Source organism: Chiloscyllium plagiosum, unplaced genomic scaffold, assembly GCF_037043375.1.
Source record: "Chiloscyllium plagiosum isolate Xiang-an unplaced genomic scaffold, Cpla_swu_hap1 HiC_scaffold_4, whole genome shotgun sequence".
Taxonomy (NCBI): Eukaryota; Metazoa; Chordata; class Chondrichthyes; order Orectolobiformes; family Hemiscylliidae; genus Chiloscyllium; species Chiloscyllium plagiosum.
Genome location: NW_028270142.1, coordinates 139,104,583 through 139,122,438, shown reverse-complemented (window position 1 = coordinate 139,122,438; position 17,856 = coordinate 139,104,583). Strand labels below are relative to the sequence as shown.

At 39.2% G+C, this 17,856-nt stretch overlaps 1 protein-coding gene across 4 annotated transcripts in view; it reads left to right on the top strand.

The window, feature by feature from the left end:
- The window catches only part of vps13b (vacuolar protein sorting 13 homolog B), a 977,967-nt gene that overhangs the window by 491,165 nt on the left and 468,946 nt on the right, over window positions 1-17,856 (top strand). For all 4 annotated transcript variants that reach the window (XR_015757055.1, XM_043687669.2, XM_043687667.2 and 1 more), the window contains exon 21: window positions 411-558. Coding sequence is in view for 3 of the 4 variants with exons in the window: in XM_043687669.2 (XP_043543604.2) it covers window positions 411-558 (148 nt within the window). In the remaining variant the exon portion in view is untranslated. The remainder of the gene's footprint in view (window positions 1-410; window positions 559-17,856) is intronic.

Genomic DNA, 17,856 nt, shown 5'->3' with positions numbered 1-17,856 from the left:
TCAGAAGTTTTGAGAACATTTTTCGAAGTGCAGAAAGAAGTAGAGACAAGGGGGGCTTTACCTTTGTAACCAAGAGGAGGAAGAGAAACAAAGAGGCTTTGTCTGTTCGTTGCAAGACTCTCAGTTGAAATAGGTTCAGGCAGTGTCGGGTTAGTTTCATGTGGATATGGACTCTCAATGCAAAACAGCCAATAATTGCAGAAAATTATGTCATGTTAAATAATATTCCATAGGATGGCTAAAACGGGAAATATATGATGTCTTGCCAACTGATGCTTCCTCAGGGCTGATTGCTAAGGCACATGTTTGGAACAGAACAGAGCAAGAGGGTATCTCTATCTTTAAGTGTGCTCTACTTGAACTGGGATTAATTAGAGCTGACACTGGATGTGTTTTTCCGACTTTTGCAGCAATCCGCAGGAGCTGTTCAGTTAGTCATGCCAACAACAAGGAAGAAGGAGGATGAGGTATCTGTTGGCAGTACGCCTTTGGCAATGCAGCAATCAAATCAGGCCTCTGAATATGCTAGCAGTCCTGTCAAAACAAAAACGGCGACAGGTAGGTTGTTTTCATTCAGTAAGTACTTCATAAATGATGTGATCAGCTTTAAAAATATGTGATTTGACAACACTTGCAACAAATGTCTATCGAGGACAAAAAGTAGAATCACAGTTATCGAATTAAAAGAAATGCATGAAATTTTGAGCTAAAATTGACCAGTTTTATCAGAGAGGATCAACTGTAAGAGTAGAACATGATTTTAAAACAAGTTTTAGTTCGACAGCTAATTAGCACAAGTATGATTGAAAGTGACTGGAGTAACCATTCTCTGATAGTCCCATTTGAAAATCAATGACTGTTTTCATGTTATTCCCTCACCTTAATCTATGAATGTATTAAATTAAAGTGGTCAGCTGATACTCATGAATGCATATTTAAGACGTTGCGAAAGATTTTTCCATTTCCACCAATGAGAATACTATGGTGTAATACAACCTATGGAGCAATGAAATGGACAAATAAATTGCTGCTTGTACAGCTGCTCTCACACAATCTTCATATTTATAAGATTCTAAAATTTTCAATTGAATTTCCAATTTTTCTCTCTTTTTCACAAACTGTGTCAAAATTTCCATTTCTCATCTGGGTGATTTATTATATGTTTATGTGACGAGCGCAGGCACTTCATGGCTAAGTAAGCGCTGGTTCTCTCACTGGCTTCTATCAGTCAGTACCCAGCATGTGAAGGCACATATTAACTTTTGTTGATATGGCTGAGAAAGCATTTTTTAAAAAATTGGTGGATGTGTTATACATAATATTGACATGTTATATATTAAATATATTCTCCACATAGAATGGTTAATTTGGTCGTCTTGTATTTGATTTTCATTTCTTCACCTGTGGTAGAAAGGGCAAATAAAATAGGAGGGGAAAATCCATGAAATTGAACGGGTTCCCTTAATAATTTTTGTTTTAGAAATTCTCAATGTTTTCTGATTAAGTTTTATTTAAACTGTAACTGCAGGAGGAATTATTTGTTTGTCTATGTGTACCTGAACAGTGAGGCACAATAGCCTCCTTCTGTGCTATAACTGTTTTGTGTGCCTAATTTAGAAACCCTTTTGATTTGTACTTAACAGGAACCTTACAACTTCAGCGTGGAAATTAGCTATATCCTTCTAATCCAATTTTCTTTCTCTTTAAATGAAACTTGTTGTTTTGCTTTGGATGAGCTATCTAATTGTGACTGAAGTATTGTGATTGACTTTCAGTAAATCCTTATATCATTTACGTGCTCATAACCCTTAGTGTGAAAATGATTCTTCTGAGCTGTCCCTTTGACAGTGATTTATAGATTAGAGGAAATAACTTGATACTATTTATATTCTCAAACCCTCCCAAAGATTTATTCATGCTGGATCCACCCAATAATCATAACAGGAAACAGTTGGTGATATGACAAAAAAATAGAGTGCTGGAAATGCTTAGTAGGTCTGGCAGCATCTGTGGAGAGAGAATCACAGTTAAAGTTTCAGCTCGATGACCATTCATTTATTTTGATGAAAGGTCATTGATCAGAGTATTCATTTGTTTTTCTCTTTCCACAGATGCTGCCAGGCCTGCTGACTAGTTTCTTTATTTTCTGTTGTTATTTGATGTTCAGAAACTGTACTGTTTCTTCTGTATAGTTGTGGCATGTGACAAGTTGGCATGCATGATACTGTGGTTAGCACAATGAAATAACTGAAAGGGAATACAAAACTGTGTGTATAAATTTCAAGCAATGTTCATAAAGGTGATAATATCAGAGTTGGGTCTACTGTCCTTTGGAGCAGTGGAGAGCATGAGAAGCTCAGTGAACTTCAACATGTCATTAAAATAATGGATAATGCAGAAATGGATTTGATGTACAACTGTTTTCTGAATAAATAGCATTAATGATACTGAAAGGATACAGAACATCTAAACAATTAATAGGACTAAACTGTGTGTGATGGGTCTAACAGGGGTTCATGTAAAATAATTAAACCAATACCAGCCTAAAATGAACAATAGAACAATTGGGGTGAAGGCAGCAATATAAACTCCAAATGAGAGGAAGAGTGATGTTGTCAATAAGCAAAATTTTAGTAACCATTAAAAGTGCTGCTATAACAGGACCAACTGAGTTCCCAGAAGCAGCCTGGATAGAAATTATTAATTAATGGAGTAGTTTTTGGTAACTGACTCACTGTGAAAGAACAGGGAATAAGATGTTTGTCCATTTACAGAAGCCCAGTACTGTGTTGGTTTGCAAATGGGTTTTCAATTGTTGAGAGAGCCAAGGCTTACATAATAGCACTAATGTAGGAAAATGTCCCAAGGCGCTTCGAATCATTAAAACAGATTATTTGATCAGTAACATTATTTTCTTTCCGTTCAAGTCAAGAAAGGCATAATTGGCTGAAGTATTTAATGGTAGCTCAGTGTTTTGAGCCTCTGCCAAAGGTGAGTATCACCCCCAAAAGGCACTGTTTATCCAATACAAATTATGCTTTTTCTTACAGAAAGTGTGGGCTCCTTATGGACATTCCTATTCACAATAAGCACAAAGAATGTTTTGAGAGGATTCAAGTTTTAACAGCATGTCACATCAGTGTACATTTACTCAGACACCGGCTGCACTGTTCGTGATTTAATTGTTTTCTTCTTCTTCAGCAGAATCCTCCTGTAATTTTCTGCATCTGCTACAAAACTCAATCTGCCCCTAATTCAATGATCTATACATTATTATCATTAAAATTTGTTAGTCCTTCATTCAGAGATGGAAATTTCAAGCTCAGCACAAGTCTGTAAGCAACATGGCTTCTCAATTCCTCATTCAGGGAATGCTTCCTTTCTTCAGATGAAAGATCGATGATTTAAAATATAACCTTGTTTTTCTCTCTCCACAGATCTTGGCAAACCTGCTGAGCATGTCTCGCATTTTCTGTTTTTATTTTGGATTTCTGAAGTAGTTTGTTTTTGTATTAATGATTCCTTCATCCCCTAATTTCTGTGCAGGAATTTTACTGCCAGGGTTTGTGTTTTTTAAAAAAAGCCTACCGTTACTGGGCTTCAGCTCATTACATTGCGGTTTGTTGTTGGATTTTTGTAGAATAAAACTTGTTGCTGCTGCTTGTTGAGGCTGGCTGATACAAACTCTAGTTACGTTCCAAAGACTGCAATAATATGTCAAAGCCCTGAAAGTTTCCTTACTTTCTATTCATTGGAGCAGATAAACATTGTGTAAATGAATTCTGGGGTCTTAGGGTGGGTGGGTGATTTGGATGATTTAAAGAAGTGTGCAGAAGCGCAAGAGAGAAGATGAGAATTTTTTTTACTTTGGTATAATAATCTAGAATACAAGAGTGGTGGAAGCAGGTTCAATAGTAGCTTTCAAAAGACAATTATACTTGCAGTTGAAAATGAGAAAAGTGTGGAGTTTTACAATCCCAATAGGGACCACAAGGTAGGATTTCTCACAAGGCCAATGGAAAGAGAACAGTTAGACAAGACTTCACTTTTTTGTAAGTCCCTCTGAAACAGACCAGCTAATATCAGCATAATTCAAATGTTAATTAGCAGGCGAATAACATTTCAAACAAAAGATAAATTTCCTGTTATAAAAGCACCTTCCTTGATTGACACATTCACTTCCTCCACCATCAATGCACAATGGCAGCATTGTGTACTATATATCAGATGCATTGTAGCAACTTGTCAAGCTCCCTTTGACATCACCTTTCAAACCCCGATCTCCATGTCCTGGAAGGACAAGGACATCAGTTGCAAGTTCCCTTCTAAGCCACTCAGCAGCCTGATTTGGAAATACATCATACTTTCTTACTGTTGTGTGATCAAAATCCTGGAAACTTGTCCCTAACAACACTGTACCTCCACCCCAAGTTCACAGCAATTCTGGAAGGGTTGGAAAATATATTCCAACCTTGTCAGTGACACCCATGTCTCATGAAAGAAAATATCTTAATAAATGTTTATGCAGCGTAGTAATTTCATGTAGTGACAAGTACCAGCATTAATTCCCACATAAATGGGGCATCAAATGTAAATTCACAGCCCATCAAATTTGGCATCAAGTATGTGGGAACCCTCACATCCCACTCAGTGGATTTGGTCCTGAGTTGCTTTCATCTGCACAGGTGGTTTGTGGTTACAATTACCACCCAAATAGTGCACCCCTGTAGGACTTCCCTAGCGAGGCTCAATAGTCTTGCTGATGCAGAATCCTGAGACCACTTTAAAAAATAAAAGTTAACTCGAGCAAAAATGAAATGGCATCAGTGAAACTCTAGCCAAATCCAGAATCCCTGTTTTATTAGATTACTTACCGTGTGGAAACAGGCCCTTCAGCCCAACAAGCCCACACCGACCCGCTGAAGCGCAACCTACCCAGACCCATTCCCCTACATTTACCCCTTCACCTAACCGGGCAATTTAGCATGGCCAATTCACCTAACCTGCACATTTTTGGACTGTGGGAGGAAACCGGAGCACCCGGAGGAAACCCACGGAGACATGGGGAGAATGTGCAAACTCAACACTGACAGTCGCCTGAGGCGGGAATTGAACCAGGTCTCTGGCGCTGTGAGGCAGCCGTGTTAACCACTGTGCCACCGTGCCGCCCATGCTTTCTCTATATTAAACTTTCTGTCTTCCTCAAACTGTATTACATCTACAATTCTATGTTCCCCTCATCTATTTTTTTTGATCTGTCAATATCCATAAACTGAACTAGAGCAGCCATTGAAATACTCTACCTGCAAAAACAGGTCAGAAGTTGGAAATTCTGAGACGAGTGACTCACCTCCCTGAAACCTGTGCACCATCTAAAAGGTGATGAGTATAGCGGAATGCTTCCCACTTGCCAGGGTGGGTCTGACTCCATCCACACTTGACACCATCCAGGAAATATCAGTCCACTTGATCTACATCCTATCCACAACATACAACATTCACTCTCTCCCACACCGACACACAGCAGCAGTGGTGTGCATTGCAGCAACTTACCCAGGCTCTTTGAACAGCACCTTTCAAAACCTGAAACCTCTACATATTTAGAATGACAAAGTCGGAAGGTGCATAGGAGCACAGCCACCTGGGAATTCTGATCTCTAGTAATATGACTCTTCCTTCATTGTCATTTGATCAAAATCCCGGAACTCCTTTGCTAACAGCACTGTGGAAGTACCTACATCAGATGGACTGAGTGGTTCAAGTCTGTGGATCACCACCAGCACATATAAAGCAATTGTATATGTACAACAAATATTGGCCTTGCCAGCAAAACTACAACCTGGATTCAACTTCACTTCCATTTCATGAGCCAAATAGCTGTCAGTTAACCTTCTGTTTCTGCTCCGTGGGCACATAGATCGTAACAGTATTTACCAGAAGTTGTAACTTTTAAATTGTTTTGAAATCGAACTGAGATGGTGTCAATCATAAGTGAGGTTGGAAAGACAATATTGTCCAGCCAAATGTAAATAGTACACTACATGCTGTAGCCTGAAAAAGGTATAAGATATCTTCACAATCAATACATTCTAAATTCTTACTGTGATTTTTAAGTTACATAAGGACTTCCCATGCTTTTAGGATTTACCTTGCATTTAATTAATACTTTATATAGCACCTTTCATGCCTTTTAGATGTTCTGCAGTGCCTAATTGACAAATAGGTACTTTTGAAGTTATTTATGAAATGTAGCAGCTAATGTTTGCACAGATTAGTTTCACAACAGTAATCTTTCCTTCGTTGAGGGAATAGCATTGGCTATGGCATAGGGAGAACAGCTCTTCAGATGCTGTGTGGGATCTTTTACATCCATCTTAGAAGGTAGACGTGGCTTGGATTTAACTTTGCATCTGATGGATGGCAGCACTCATTCCGTATGACACTGAAGCACTAACCTGGATATGTCCTCAACTGGCTAGAGTGGAACTCAGTGTTCTGTCTGAAGAGGCAGAACTGTTGCCTCAAGCAATACCCTGGCAAATCTATACCTAGTTTTTTAAAAATTCTTTCATTGATTGTGGGGATTGCTAGCAAGGCCAACTTTTGTTACCCGTCCCTAATTACCTTTTAATTGTATGGATTGCTAGGCCATTTTAGATGGTACTAAGAATTCGCCATATTGCTGGGGTGTGGGGTCACATGTAGAACAAATTGGGTAAGGACAGCAGGTTCATAGAACATAGAAAAGTACAGCACAGTTCAGGCCCTTTGGCCCACGATGTTGTGCAGAGGTTTAATCCTAATGTAACATATGATAACTTAACCTACGCACCCCTCAACTCACTGTTATCCATCTGCATGTCCAACAGTCACTTAAATGTTCCTAATGCCTCTGTTTCCACCACCACAGCTGACAATGCATTCCATGCACTCACAACTCTGTGTAAAGAACCTACCTCTGAGTCTCCTTTATACCTTCCTCCTAATATCCTCGTACTAGTCAATCCTGCCCTGTGGAAAAGTCTCTGGCTATTGACTCTATCTATTCCACTCATTATCTTGTATACCTTGATCAGGTCTCCTCGCTTTCTCCTTCTCTCCAGAGAGAAATGTCCGAACTTATTCAACCTTTCTTCATAAGGCAAGCCCTCCAGTCCAGGCAACATCCTGGTAAACCTTCTTTGCACCCTCTCCAAAGCCTCTGTATCTTTCCTAGAGTAGGGCGACCAGAGCTGGACACAATATTCCAAGTGTGGTCTCACCAGAGACTTATAGAGCTCTAGCAAAACCTTACGGTTCTTAAACTTGATCTCCCTGTTAATGAAAGCCAAAAGACCATATGCTTTCTTAACAACCCTATCCACTTGGGTGGCAACTTTGAGGGATCTATGTATTTGCACACACAGATCCCTCTGATCCTCCACATTGCCAAGAATTTTGTCTTTAATCCTATAGGAGAAAGTGAGGACTGCAGATGCTGGAGATCAGAGCTGAAAAATGTGTTGCTGGAAAAGCGCAGCAGGTCAGGCAGCATCCAAGAAACAGGAGGATCAACGTTTTGAGCATACGCCCTTCTTAATCCTATATTCAGCATTTGAGTTTGACCTTCCAAAATGCATCACTTTGCATTTATCCAGGTTGAACTCCATCTGCCATTTCTCAGCCCAGCTCTGCATCCTTTCTATGTCATGCTGCAGCCTGCAGTAGCCCTTGATACTATTGACGGCACCTCCAAACTTTGTTTCATCTGCAAATTTACTAACCCAGCCCTCAACCTCCTCATCCAAGTCATTTATAAAAACTACAAAGAGCAGAGGCCAAAGAACAGAGCCCTGCGGGACCCCATTCAACACTGACCTCCAGGCAGAATACTTTCCATTTACAACCACTCTCTGCCTTCTGTCAGCCAGCCAATTCTGAATCCAGATAGCCAAATCTCTCTGTATCCCATACTTCCTGACTTTATGAATGAGCCTATCATGGGGAACCCTATCAAATGCCTTGCTGAAGTCCATATACACCACATCCACTGGATGACCTTCGTTGACTTGTCTTGTCACCTCCTCAAAGAACTCAATCAGATTTCTGAGGCATGACCTGCCCCTCACAAAGCCATGCTCACTGCCTTTAATCACACTGTGCTTTGCCAAATAGTCATAAGTCCTATCCCTCAGAACTATTTCCAAAACCTTGATGACCACAGACGTAAGACTGATAAAGTGTGGCACTGGAAAAAGCACAGCAGGTCTGGCAGCATCTGAGGAGCAAGAGAGTCCTTGACCTTTCATCAGGACTGTGGAGGGGGAAGGGGGCTGAAAAATAAATAGAGGGAGGGGGCTGGGGCTCGGAGAAAGGTAGTTTGGATGGTGATAGGTGGGCGAAGGTAGGAGGTGATTGTGACAGGTAGGTGGGAAGTGTGGAGCAGATAGTGAGAAGGAAGATGGACAGATAGATCAGGTCAATAGGTCAGAGCTGAGTTGGGGTGTTGGATCTGGGATGAGGTGGGGGAAGGGGAGATTAGGAAACTGGTCAAGTCAATGTTGAGGCCGTGTGGTTGTAGGCTCTTGAGGCGGAAGATGAGGTGTTCCTCCTCCAGTTTGAGGGTGGCTTTGCTTAGGCAGTGGAGGAAGCCTAGATTGGACATTTCGTGGTGGGGTGAGGTGAGTGAAGATTGGGGAGGGAAGTTGAAATGGATGGCTGCAGAAGGATGGGTTTGGTTGGTCCATCTTCCTTCCCACCTATCCGCTCCACCCTTTGCACCAACCCTTCAGAATCACTACCTACCTTTGACAACCTATTCCCATTCCCAACTACCTTTCTCCCAGCCTCACTCCCCCTCCCCCATTTATTTCTCAGCCCCTTCCCCCTCCCCAATCTGATGAAGGATCAAGCCTGAGACGCCAACTCTCTGCTCCTCAGATGCTGTCTGACCTGATGTGCTTTTTCAACCACCACCCTTCATTGACTCTGACTTTTCCAGCATCTGCAGTCCTCATTATCTCCCAAGGACAGCAGATAGCCTTCCCAGAAGAACATCAGTGAACTAGCTGGGTGACTACAACAGTCTGTGATAGCTGTCACTGTCACCTTTACTGAGATGAGCATTCAATTTCAGATATATTAATTACTTGAATTACAGTTCCACCAGCTGCCACTTGAGATTTGAACTTTAACCTCTAGACTGTTAATCTGGGAGTCTGGATTATGATTTCAGTGACATTAACACTAAACCACTGTCTCCCCTTTAAAGTTTTAGAGAGGATTACATAATGTAAGCAGGGTACTAGCTTTTGTGTGAACTTAAAATTGAAAAACATACTGCGATGTACATCACAGAGCAAAACACGTCTTGAGATATTTGTGAAATAGCCAATAAAGTGAAAAACGCATTCCCTAAACAGTCATAAAGTTTCGTCTGTTCCTAATATCAATTAGGCATTGATTTGCAATTATAGAAGCAGTTGTATAATTTGTAGTGATCTGAGTGCAATCTAGTATAAACAGAATGATTGCTTTTCTAGAAGAAAATAAACTCCCATAGTTAACAATTACTGTATTGTGGAACAGATGTAAAAGACTGAAGTATTTCCTGTTGTAATTGAATTTGGCATGAGGCTTTAAAAAAATTGCTGTAATTATGACACTGTCAGCTGGAGAAACCTGTGTCACAAAGAGACTGCGATTTGATTTATATGTTTTTTAAATGCCTTTAGGCTTTCTTGATAGGTTTTGCCTGCATTTTCTTTTAAATAATGCTTTAGTTTCTGAGCAAGTGAACTAAATGATACATACTTAATGCACAATTAATAAAACCTGTGAATTTGTTTTTATCTGAATGGCATAAATGGTTTCATACTCCAGAGCCATTAGTGCTTGCTTGGCATCTTTAACACATTCATTTGTTTACTCCCACTGTTCGGAGCGATGCTGTCATTTCAGGGTTTAATTTCCCAGTGAAGTAACTTTATGGCACAGAATTTAGGCCTAATGAATAAAATCTGTGATTTGATGATGGGAGCAAATAATTATATACTCCCAATCCTCAAGAAAATGTGGAATCAGAAAATACCTTTTGGCTCAAGCAGCCTGGCTACTATACTGTCCAAATTGTTTATTTAATTCTTAAAGTTATAGAGTCATCGATTCACACAGCACAGAAACAGACTCTTTGGTCCAACCAGTCCAACTAAACTAGTCCCACCTGCCTGATCTTGGCCCATATCCTTCCAAGCCTTTCCTATCATGTACCTACCAAAATGACTTTTAAATGTTGTAATTATACCCGCATCCACCAATTCCTCAGGAAATTCATTCCACATGTGAAGCACCCTCTGTGTAAAAGATTTGCCTCGTCTTTTTTTAAATTTCTCTCCTCTCACCTTAAAAAATGTGTCTCTGTAGTCTTGAAATCCCTTATCCTAGGGAAAAGATAACTACCATTAATGATCAATACCTCTCATTATTTTATAAACTTCTGTCAGTTCTCCTCTGAACCTCCAACACTCCAGTGAAAAAAGTCCCAGTCTCTCTTTATAACTCAAATCTTCCACACCCAGCAACATCCTGTTAAATTTCTTCTGAACCCTCTCCAGCTTAATAATATCCTTTCCAGGACTGGGTGACCAGAACTGGACACTATTCTAGAAGAGGCCTCACCAATGTTCTGTACAATCTCAACATTACTTCCCAACTCCTATACTCAAAGAACTGAGTAATGAAGGCCAGTGCACCAAATGCCTTTTTAACCATCCTGCCAATATGTGATGCAAACTTCAAAGTTGCAGAACTATCATACCCAAATGTGATTTAAACAAAACTACAGAAACCATTCTTACACCTCCGTTCATCAGACAAAGCCAATACTTTCCACTGCTTTCATTATCTGTACAGCATTTGATTATTTCTATCTCTACCTATCCCTGTAGTCTTCAGTAAATTCCCAAGCAAGTAGTCCTTCATCTCTTTGGTTTTGAAGTAGTAAAGTGACTCTATCCTCAATGGCTAGCGCACTGCACATATTATTCACTTTCAGTATTAGCTGAAATTTACTATTGCACTCATCCTGCAGATTAGCTACTTAACCATCCATATTATATATTAAGCTTTTAAGACTGAATGCGTTTTAGAAGTCAGGCTTTGTAGCTTTGAATTAATTAATTACTTCAATGGTTGCTGACGTTTACTATGATTTTATGTTCAGAATTTAATTTTGAAGCTCTGGAATTCTTCCTTTCCTTCCCTCTTCCCTTTCATCTTTTTTCCCTTAACTTCTTTCTTTCCTCAATCTCTTCCATTCACTACCACCTTCCTTGCCCCACTGTTTTACTTCCTCACCCTCTTGCTTTCCCCACTCTCTTCCTTTTTCTCTACCCTGCCTCATTTTCTGTGGTTCGCTCATTTCTTACCCCTTTTCACCCCTTTGCTCCCTTCAATCCCCTTCATCTCTTCCCCCTCTTCCGTCTTTCATCCTCCTCTTCCTCCCTGCAATATGTTCACCTTTCTTTTTTCGTCACACAAAATGTTTCAAGCTGCAAGTAGGAATTCTGAACCTTAACTCGGTCATGAGATTGGAAAGTCAGGTTCACTATGTATATCTGGATGCTGAGCAAATGGGCAACAGATTCCATTAAAAGAAATTGCAGTGATGATTTTCATGGCTTTCTTCATGAGTTGTCATAAGAAACAGGTGCTTTTGCTTCAACTTCTTTTAAACATGTTAAAATGTTTTAGTTTGGAAATCACGTACATAAATGTTAGCTCTGTTTGTTTAAGTGTGTTGTCAGAACTGCTTTGGGATTTCCTGAAAATTAATGAGTAATTGGACGATTACTTAAATGCTTCTTTTTGAATCCAAATCCCTGTGTGTAGGGAAGGAATTCTGAAGTTTAATTGTAAATTGGTGAGACGTTCATAGGAAGACTTAAGACTATTTCAGAATGAAGAGTAAGATCTATGTGTATAATTTCCATCACTGGGAAGGGAGAAAAGTGTTACTGGAGGATTATTCTGATAGATTCAGTCTGCTTTGTGGTTTATGCTTTAGATTTTCTCAACTTTGTTTTGCCATAAATAGGACAGCATGTTCATTTGTAATTGAAGATGAAAGAAAGAGTTGCATTTGTATCACTTTACATGACCACCAGATGTCTCGACCATGAAGTAGTTTTTAAGGGTTATTACTGTTGTAGAAAATGTGGTTAGAGACAAACATCTATTGGAATCCAAGGTAGGTAAGTAGGAGACTGGAAGGACACAGCAAGCCAGGCAGCATCAGGAGGTGGAGAAGTCAATGTTTCGGGTGTAACTACACCCGAAATGTTGCCTTCACCTCCTGATCCTGCCTGGCTTGCTGTGTGTTCTTCCAGCCTTCGCTTGCCTACCTTGTAGGAAATGCAGCAGCCAATTTGTACTTAGTAAATTTCCACAAACAGCAATGTGGCAATGACCAGATACACTCTTTTGTGTGATGCGGTGACTAAGAAACTGTGGATAACATCCTGACTCTTCCTTGAAATAATACCAGTGGATCTTTTACACTATGCAACAGGGCAGAAGGAACCTCCATTTTAGACTCTAACCAAAAGTCTGAAACGTCAGCTGTGCCATACTCCTTCAACATTGCATTGGAGTTTCAGCCTGAGATTTGGTGCTCAACTTGTGGAGTGGGACTTAAATCTGGGCAATCCTGACTCAGGCCTGAATGTTACTAATTGATAACAAATTTCCAGCATAAGTAGTAGAATTGTGAAACTGTTTTAATTTATACTTCGTTTGACTGTCCATCCCAAATGCTTCCAACAAATGGTCAGAGCTGTGGTTTGACTCAAAACTGCCTCTAGACTTTAAAAACAACCAGAGAACTGCTTTATTTGGACATTTGCTAACTTCATGATTCTGTGTGAAAAAGCAAAGTTCAGATGTATGCAAAAATATTTTTCATGTGCAAATCATTTCTTATAATTTTGCTTTCATATTCCATACATTAAAAGTTCAGAAACTTATGTTGATGATCTCAAAAATGTAACACAAATATAAAGTAATTTACAACAGTTCACTGTAGGCAGTGTGACTCAGTAGGTTAAAAATTGTGTTTGCACTCAGGGGCCTGGATTTTTAGAGCCAGTCCAGGCTAATAGCAGCCAGCTGTTAGGATATAGTACTTAGTGGAGAGTTTTTGCTAATTTATTTTTCTTTTTTCACCTTTCCTCTCCATCCCTTCCCTGGCTTTAAATGAAAACTCAAAATGAGAGCCCTGGAAAATGATTCAACTGTAGAGAATGTCAGAGCCAAGCCCAATCTTGTGCTATATCTGTAATTTTATTACAGCAAACCTACACTTTCTGTAAAAAGTTAATGGATAATTCTACCTGATGGTGTATCTCGGAAGCTGAGGTTATTTCTTCTGTGATTGCTGTCCTTGTCAACTACATACAGGAGATGGTCAGTTTAGCCTGGTACTTCAGTCCTAGAATCATAAAATCCCTAAGGCGTGGAAGCAGGCCATTTGGCCCATCAAGTACATGCCAGCCCTCAGAAGAGCATCTGACCCAGACCCCCCCCACCCCATCCTATTCCTGTCATCCTGCATTTCACATGTCTAATCCACCTAGCCTGTACATCCCTGGATGCTATGGGGAATTTAGCATGGTCAATCAACCTAACCTGCACATCTTGGGATGGTGGAAGGAAACCAGTGCATCCAGAGGAAACCCACACAGACACTGGGAGAACATGCAAATTCCATTCAGACAGTCATCCAAGGCTGGAATCGAACCTGGGTTCCTGGCACTGTGAGGCAGCAGTGCTAGCTATTGAGCCACTGTGCATCACTGGCTAAGCTGTAATTTATTGCCCATCCCTAATTACCTAGAAGGCAATTAAGAGTTAATCGCATTGCTGTTGGTCTGGAGTCTCATTGAGGTAAGGATGGTAGAGTTTCTTCCCTAAAGGGCATAGGTGCAGATTTCTCTCCCTAAATTTTCCTGTAATGACAATTGACATAGTTGCCATTAGACCAGCTTTGTGTCCCAGATTTTTATTGAATTCAAATTTTGACATCAATCATGCAGCGACTTGAATTCATGTCCCCAGAACATTAGACTTAAGTTCTGGATCACTAGTCAATGACACCACCAATACCCTCCCGCCTGCTATGAAGTGGGATACATGAAAATGGGACTTATTGTAAATTGGAAAAAGAATTCCAGATAATGTTGTTCCACTATTGGAACTCAAATATATGTTGGTGACATTAGATTCAACTTTGTATCTGAACTGTCTAAAATATTTTGACTGTTGATGGTAACATTGCCAGATGAATAATAATTGATATTTTAATTAAAATATCAATTATGGAGCAGGTGAGACTTGAATCCAGGCCTTCTCGCCCAGAGCTAGAGACACTAACGCAGTGCTCCAAGACTCCTAGCTAAATAATAATACCAAAATTAATTGTGCTCTGCATCACTGATATATAAGTCATCCATAATTTTGGTGAAGAAGTGAATTGTGAAGACGTACATCGCTCAATCATCAGCCTTGTGAAAATGGCAGGTTTTCTGTCTGATCATGACAAAATAGAAATATTCCTGTTTTAAAACCCACAATTGTCTATTATTTTGAGGAATTGCAAGTTATACGAGTTATATACGTTTTACAGTGTAGAAAAAGATAAATTTATAAACAGGTCCACGTTGGTCTGCATGACCCTGCTTCCACAATTCTTCATCTACCCATGCCAAACTATTTTTCTGTTCCTTTCAGCCTCATTCACTTACTTAGCTGCAACTTAAATGTGTCAATTAGCTGTATTGCAGCACATGAGCAGATGGAGTTAAATTCCTAAAATAAAACACAGCAAGTGTCACATGAATATGTTCATGACAAGCAAATCAGTGAAGCATCCCTCCAGAGAAGCTCTTCGTCGGACTTGAGATAAAATGTACTCCTGATGCTTTTTTTGAAAGAGTGTGGTGCTGGAAAAGCATAACCAGTCAGGCAGCATCCGAGGAGCAGGAAAATCGAAGTTTCTTCATCCTTTCTCCTGATGCACTTTATCAAGTGTCACATTAATCTTGCTGAGATATGGTGAGAAAATACAAAATAAAATGAAATTCTTATTAAACTGTTGAATTTTGAATGAAATGTAAATTAACACAACAGATTGTTCTGACTTGACTGGTTTTCCAAATAGTCTAACTGTTTTTGATAGGTGAGAAAAATATCTTTCACTTTTTTTGGCCAGGTGATTTTTGGTTAGACACTAATTGTATTCTTCATTATAATGTAGTTCCTGAGGAATTTATATTTTTCAATGAAACTAAAATTAATATTTTTCTGATTTATGAATTATGTATGCATCATATTGAAACATTTCCTTAAGAGAATTTGACCAAACAATTTTCTGTCAGCTCCTGAGAAGGTTTGACTTAAATATTGGCAGCAGTTTCAGAAGCTGTCTTATTCAAGACAGGAGACTGGCATAATAAAGTCTGTCTTCTTCTCATGTCCTGATCTACATTACTTCAGTACAGAAGTAACAGATTAATTTTCCCTGAACCATACCAGCTAAGACTTCAGTATCACATTAGAGGAAGAATTGCAGGAAATTGTGCCAAATTGGGGACTATCAGTCTTCCAGTTCTGGACTCATCATGCCATAGTCCCCAAAATAGAAGAGCTGTCTCAATGTGAAAACCATCAGATAGTGTAACTTACCATGTAAACATGGTTGTACTGGAGTTCGTCAGAAGCTGGCTGGAGCCACACTTAAATGAACAAATGGCAAAAAAAAAACAAGCTGGCTTGCGACCAGATCACATGCACAAATGAGCAAGCCTTCTACTGAGAAATTCCATTTCCTGGAAATCTACTTGGAAAAACAAACAGAATAGCACCATCTAGTAGCATTTTTTAAAAGAAAGTTATGTAATCATATCTGGCATTAAAACATTTAAAGCATACTGGACTTCTTTAGTCTATCATCATTGTTCATCAACAGCCAGCAGACATCGAGCAGCAACAGTGTGAATGGAAGGAAATATTTGTGACCCTTGCCTCCAGCTTTATTAACTTAGATGAACAATCAAGCCCTCTAACTGTTGCATACTGCTGTGATCTAAAAACAATCACCGTCAAATAGTTTCTTAGGATTAGCCATAAAAATCTATTAGAAGTTCCAAGAACATCAATCCAAAGACAACTACACTGCTGAAATGTAAAGTGTTATAATCTCCATAGAGAGCAGTAGCTTTTAACGAGAACATTAAATTTCCAGTTAATAGTTGAAAAGATAAGATTTGATGTTAAAGATGTTTAATGACATACAAATACTACTAAGTGCTGTCTTAGAAGGCATCTCATGCGCTAACCTAGAGAACAGACTGTCTTCCTTCTAATTTTAGCCACAAGTGAAAAGTAGACTTCATACATATGCATTGTACTGTCCTCTAAGTAATCATATTATTCTCCTGAAATCAGCCCACATCTCCAGAGGGTTTATTTCTGATGTTTTCCTTTCCTGGCCTGGTAACTTCTAACCATTAGAGTGAGAGTATGACTATCTACCCTTCGTCTATACAAGCTTGGTGAGCTTGCTAGTTTTATTTTGTTTTAACTTTGCAGGAATTTGGTCTTTTGAATCAAGCATGAACTTTTATTCTATCTTGGCCAACCATAGAGATTCTCAACCTTCAGCTGCTCCCTCTCTTATGTACCCTACCAGAAAAACCCACCTAACTTGGACATTCACTGATATTTTAGGAAAGCCTGCAACCTGATATCACATTGGTTTACTCTGTACTGTGACCATCTCAAAGCCCATCACAACGAAGTGCATGTCTTATGAGCCTTGTATTCAGGTAGAGATTAATTAAGATTAATTGATTAGTAGGATTAATTGTACCCCATAGTGAAAGTGCCCTTGGGTAGTAATGACTAAAACATGATTGAATTTTATGTACACATTTTAATGGAGTGATGGGTGGGTCCTAAATTGTTATTTTGACTTTAAGCAAGGGCAATTATGAGGGCGTGGAAGTGGAGCTAGTGAAAGTGATATGGTAAGTTAGGTTAAGGGACAAGTCAATAGAGATGTAGTGGCAAATATTTAAGAGGATATTCTGGCAAATGCAGAATAGGAACATTCCAATAAATTCTATGGGATGGACTTGCCGTCTGTGGTTAACTAAAGCAATCAAAGATAGTATCAAATACAAAGAAAGACATATAATTATGCTAATTCAGATTGTAGGTTAGAAGATTGGACAGAATATAAAAACTGCAAGAATTACCAAAAGATTAATGAGGAGGGAAAAACAAGCATCGAAAGATTCTTCGGTTATTTAAAAAATGGAAGAGTAAACAAAGTAAGTGTCGATCTTATTGAAAATGAGTCTAGAGAATTAGTAATAGAGGATGAAGAGATGACAGAAGAATTGTACAGATATTTTGCATTGATCTTCACTAGAGAGGATTTCAGTAACATCCTGGAAATAGCTATCCTGGAAATAGGAACTGAAAGAGAGAGTCAAATTTAAAATTACAATTACCAAAGAAGTAGTACTGAGTAGATTGTTGCAAATGTGAGTTGAGAGTCCTAATGAATTTAATTCTAGCTGTAACTCTTTTATTCGAAGAGGAAGGGAGGCAGTACACAGAAACCTACAGACCAGTTAGTTTAACCTCTGTCACAGGGAAATTGTTAAAGCTATTGTTAAATACATTATAACAGGGGCACTTGGATAAGTTCCAGGTAATCTGGCAGAGCCAACATGGCTTTTTCAAAGCGGATGCTTAACTAATTTATTCAAGTTCTTTCGAGAAGTAACTTGTGCTGTAGATAGAGGTGAACCAATG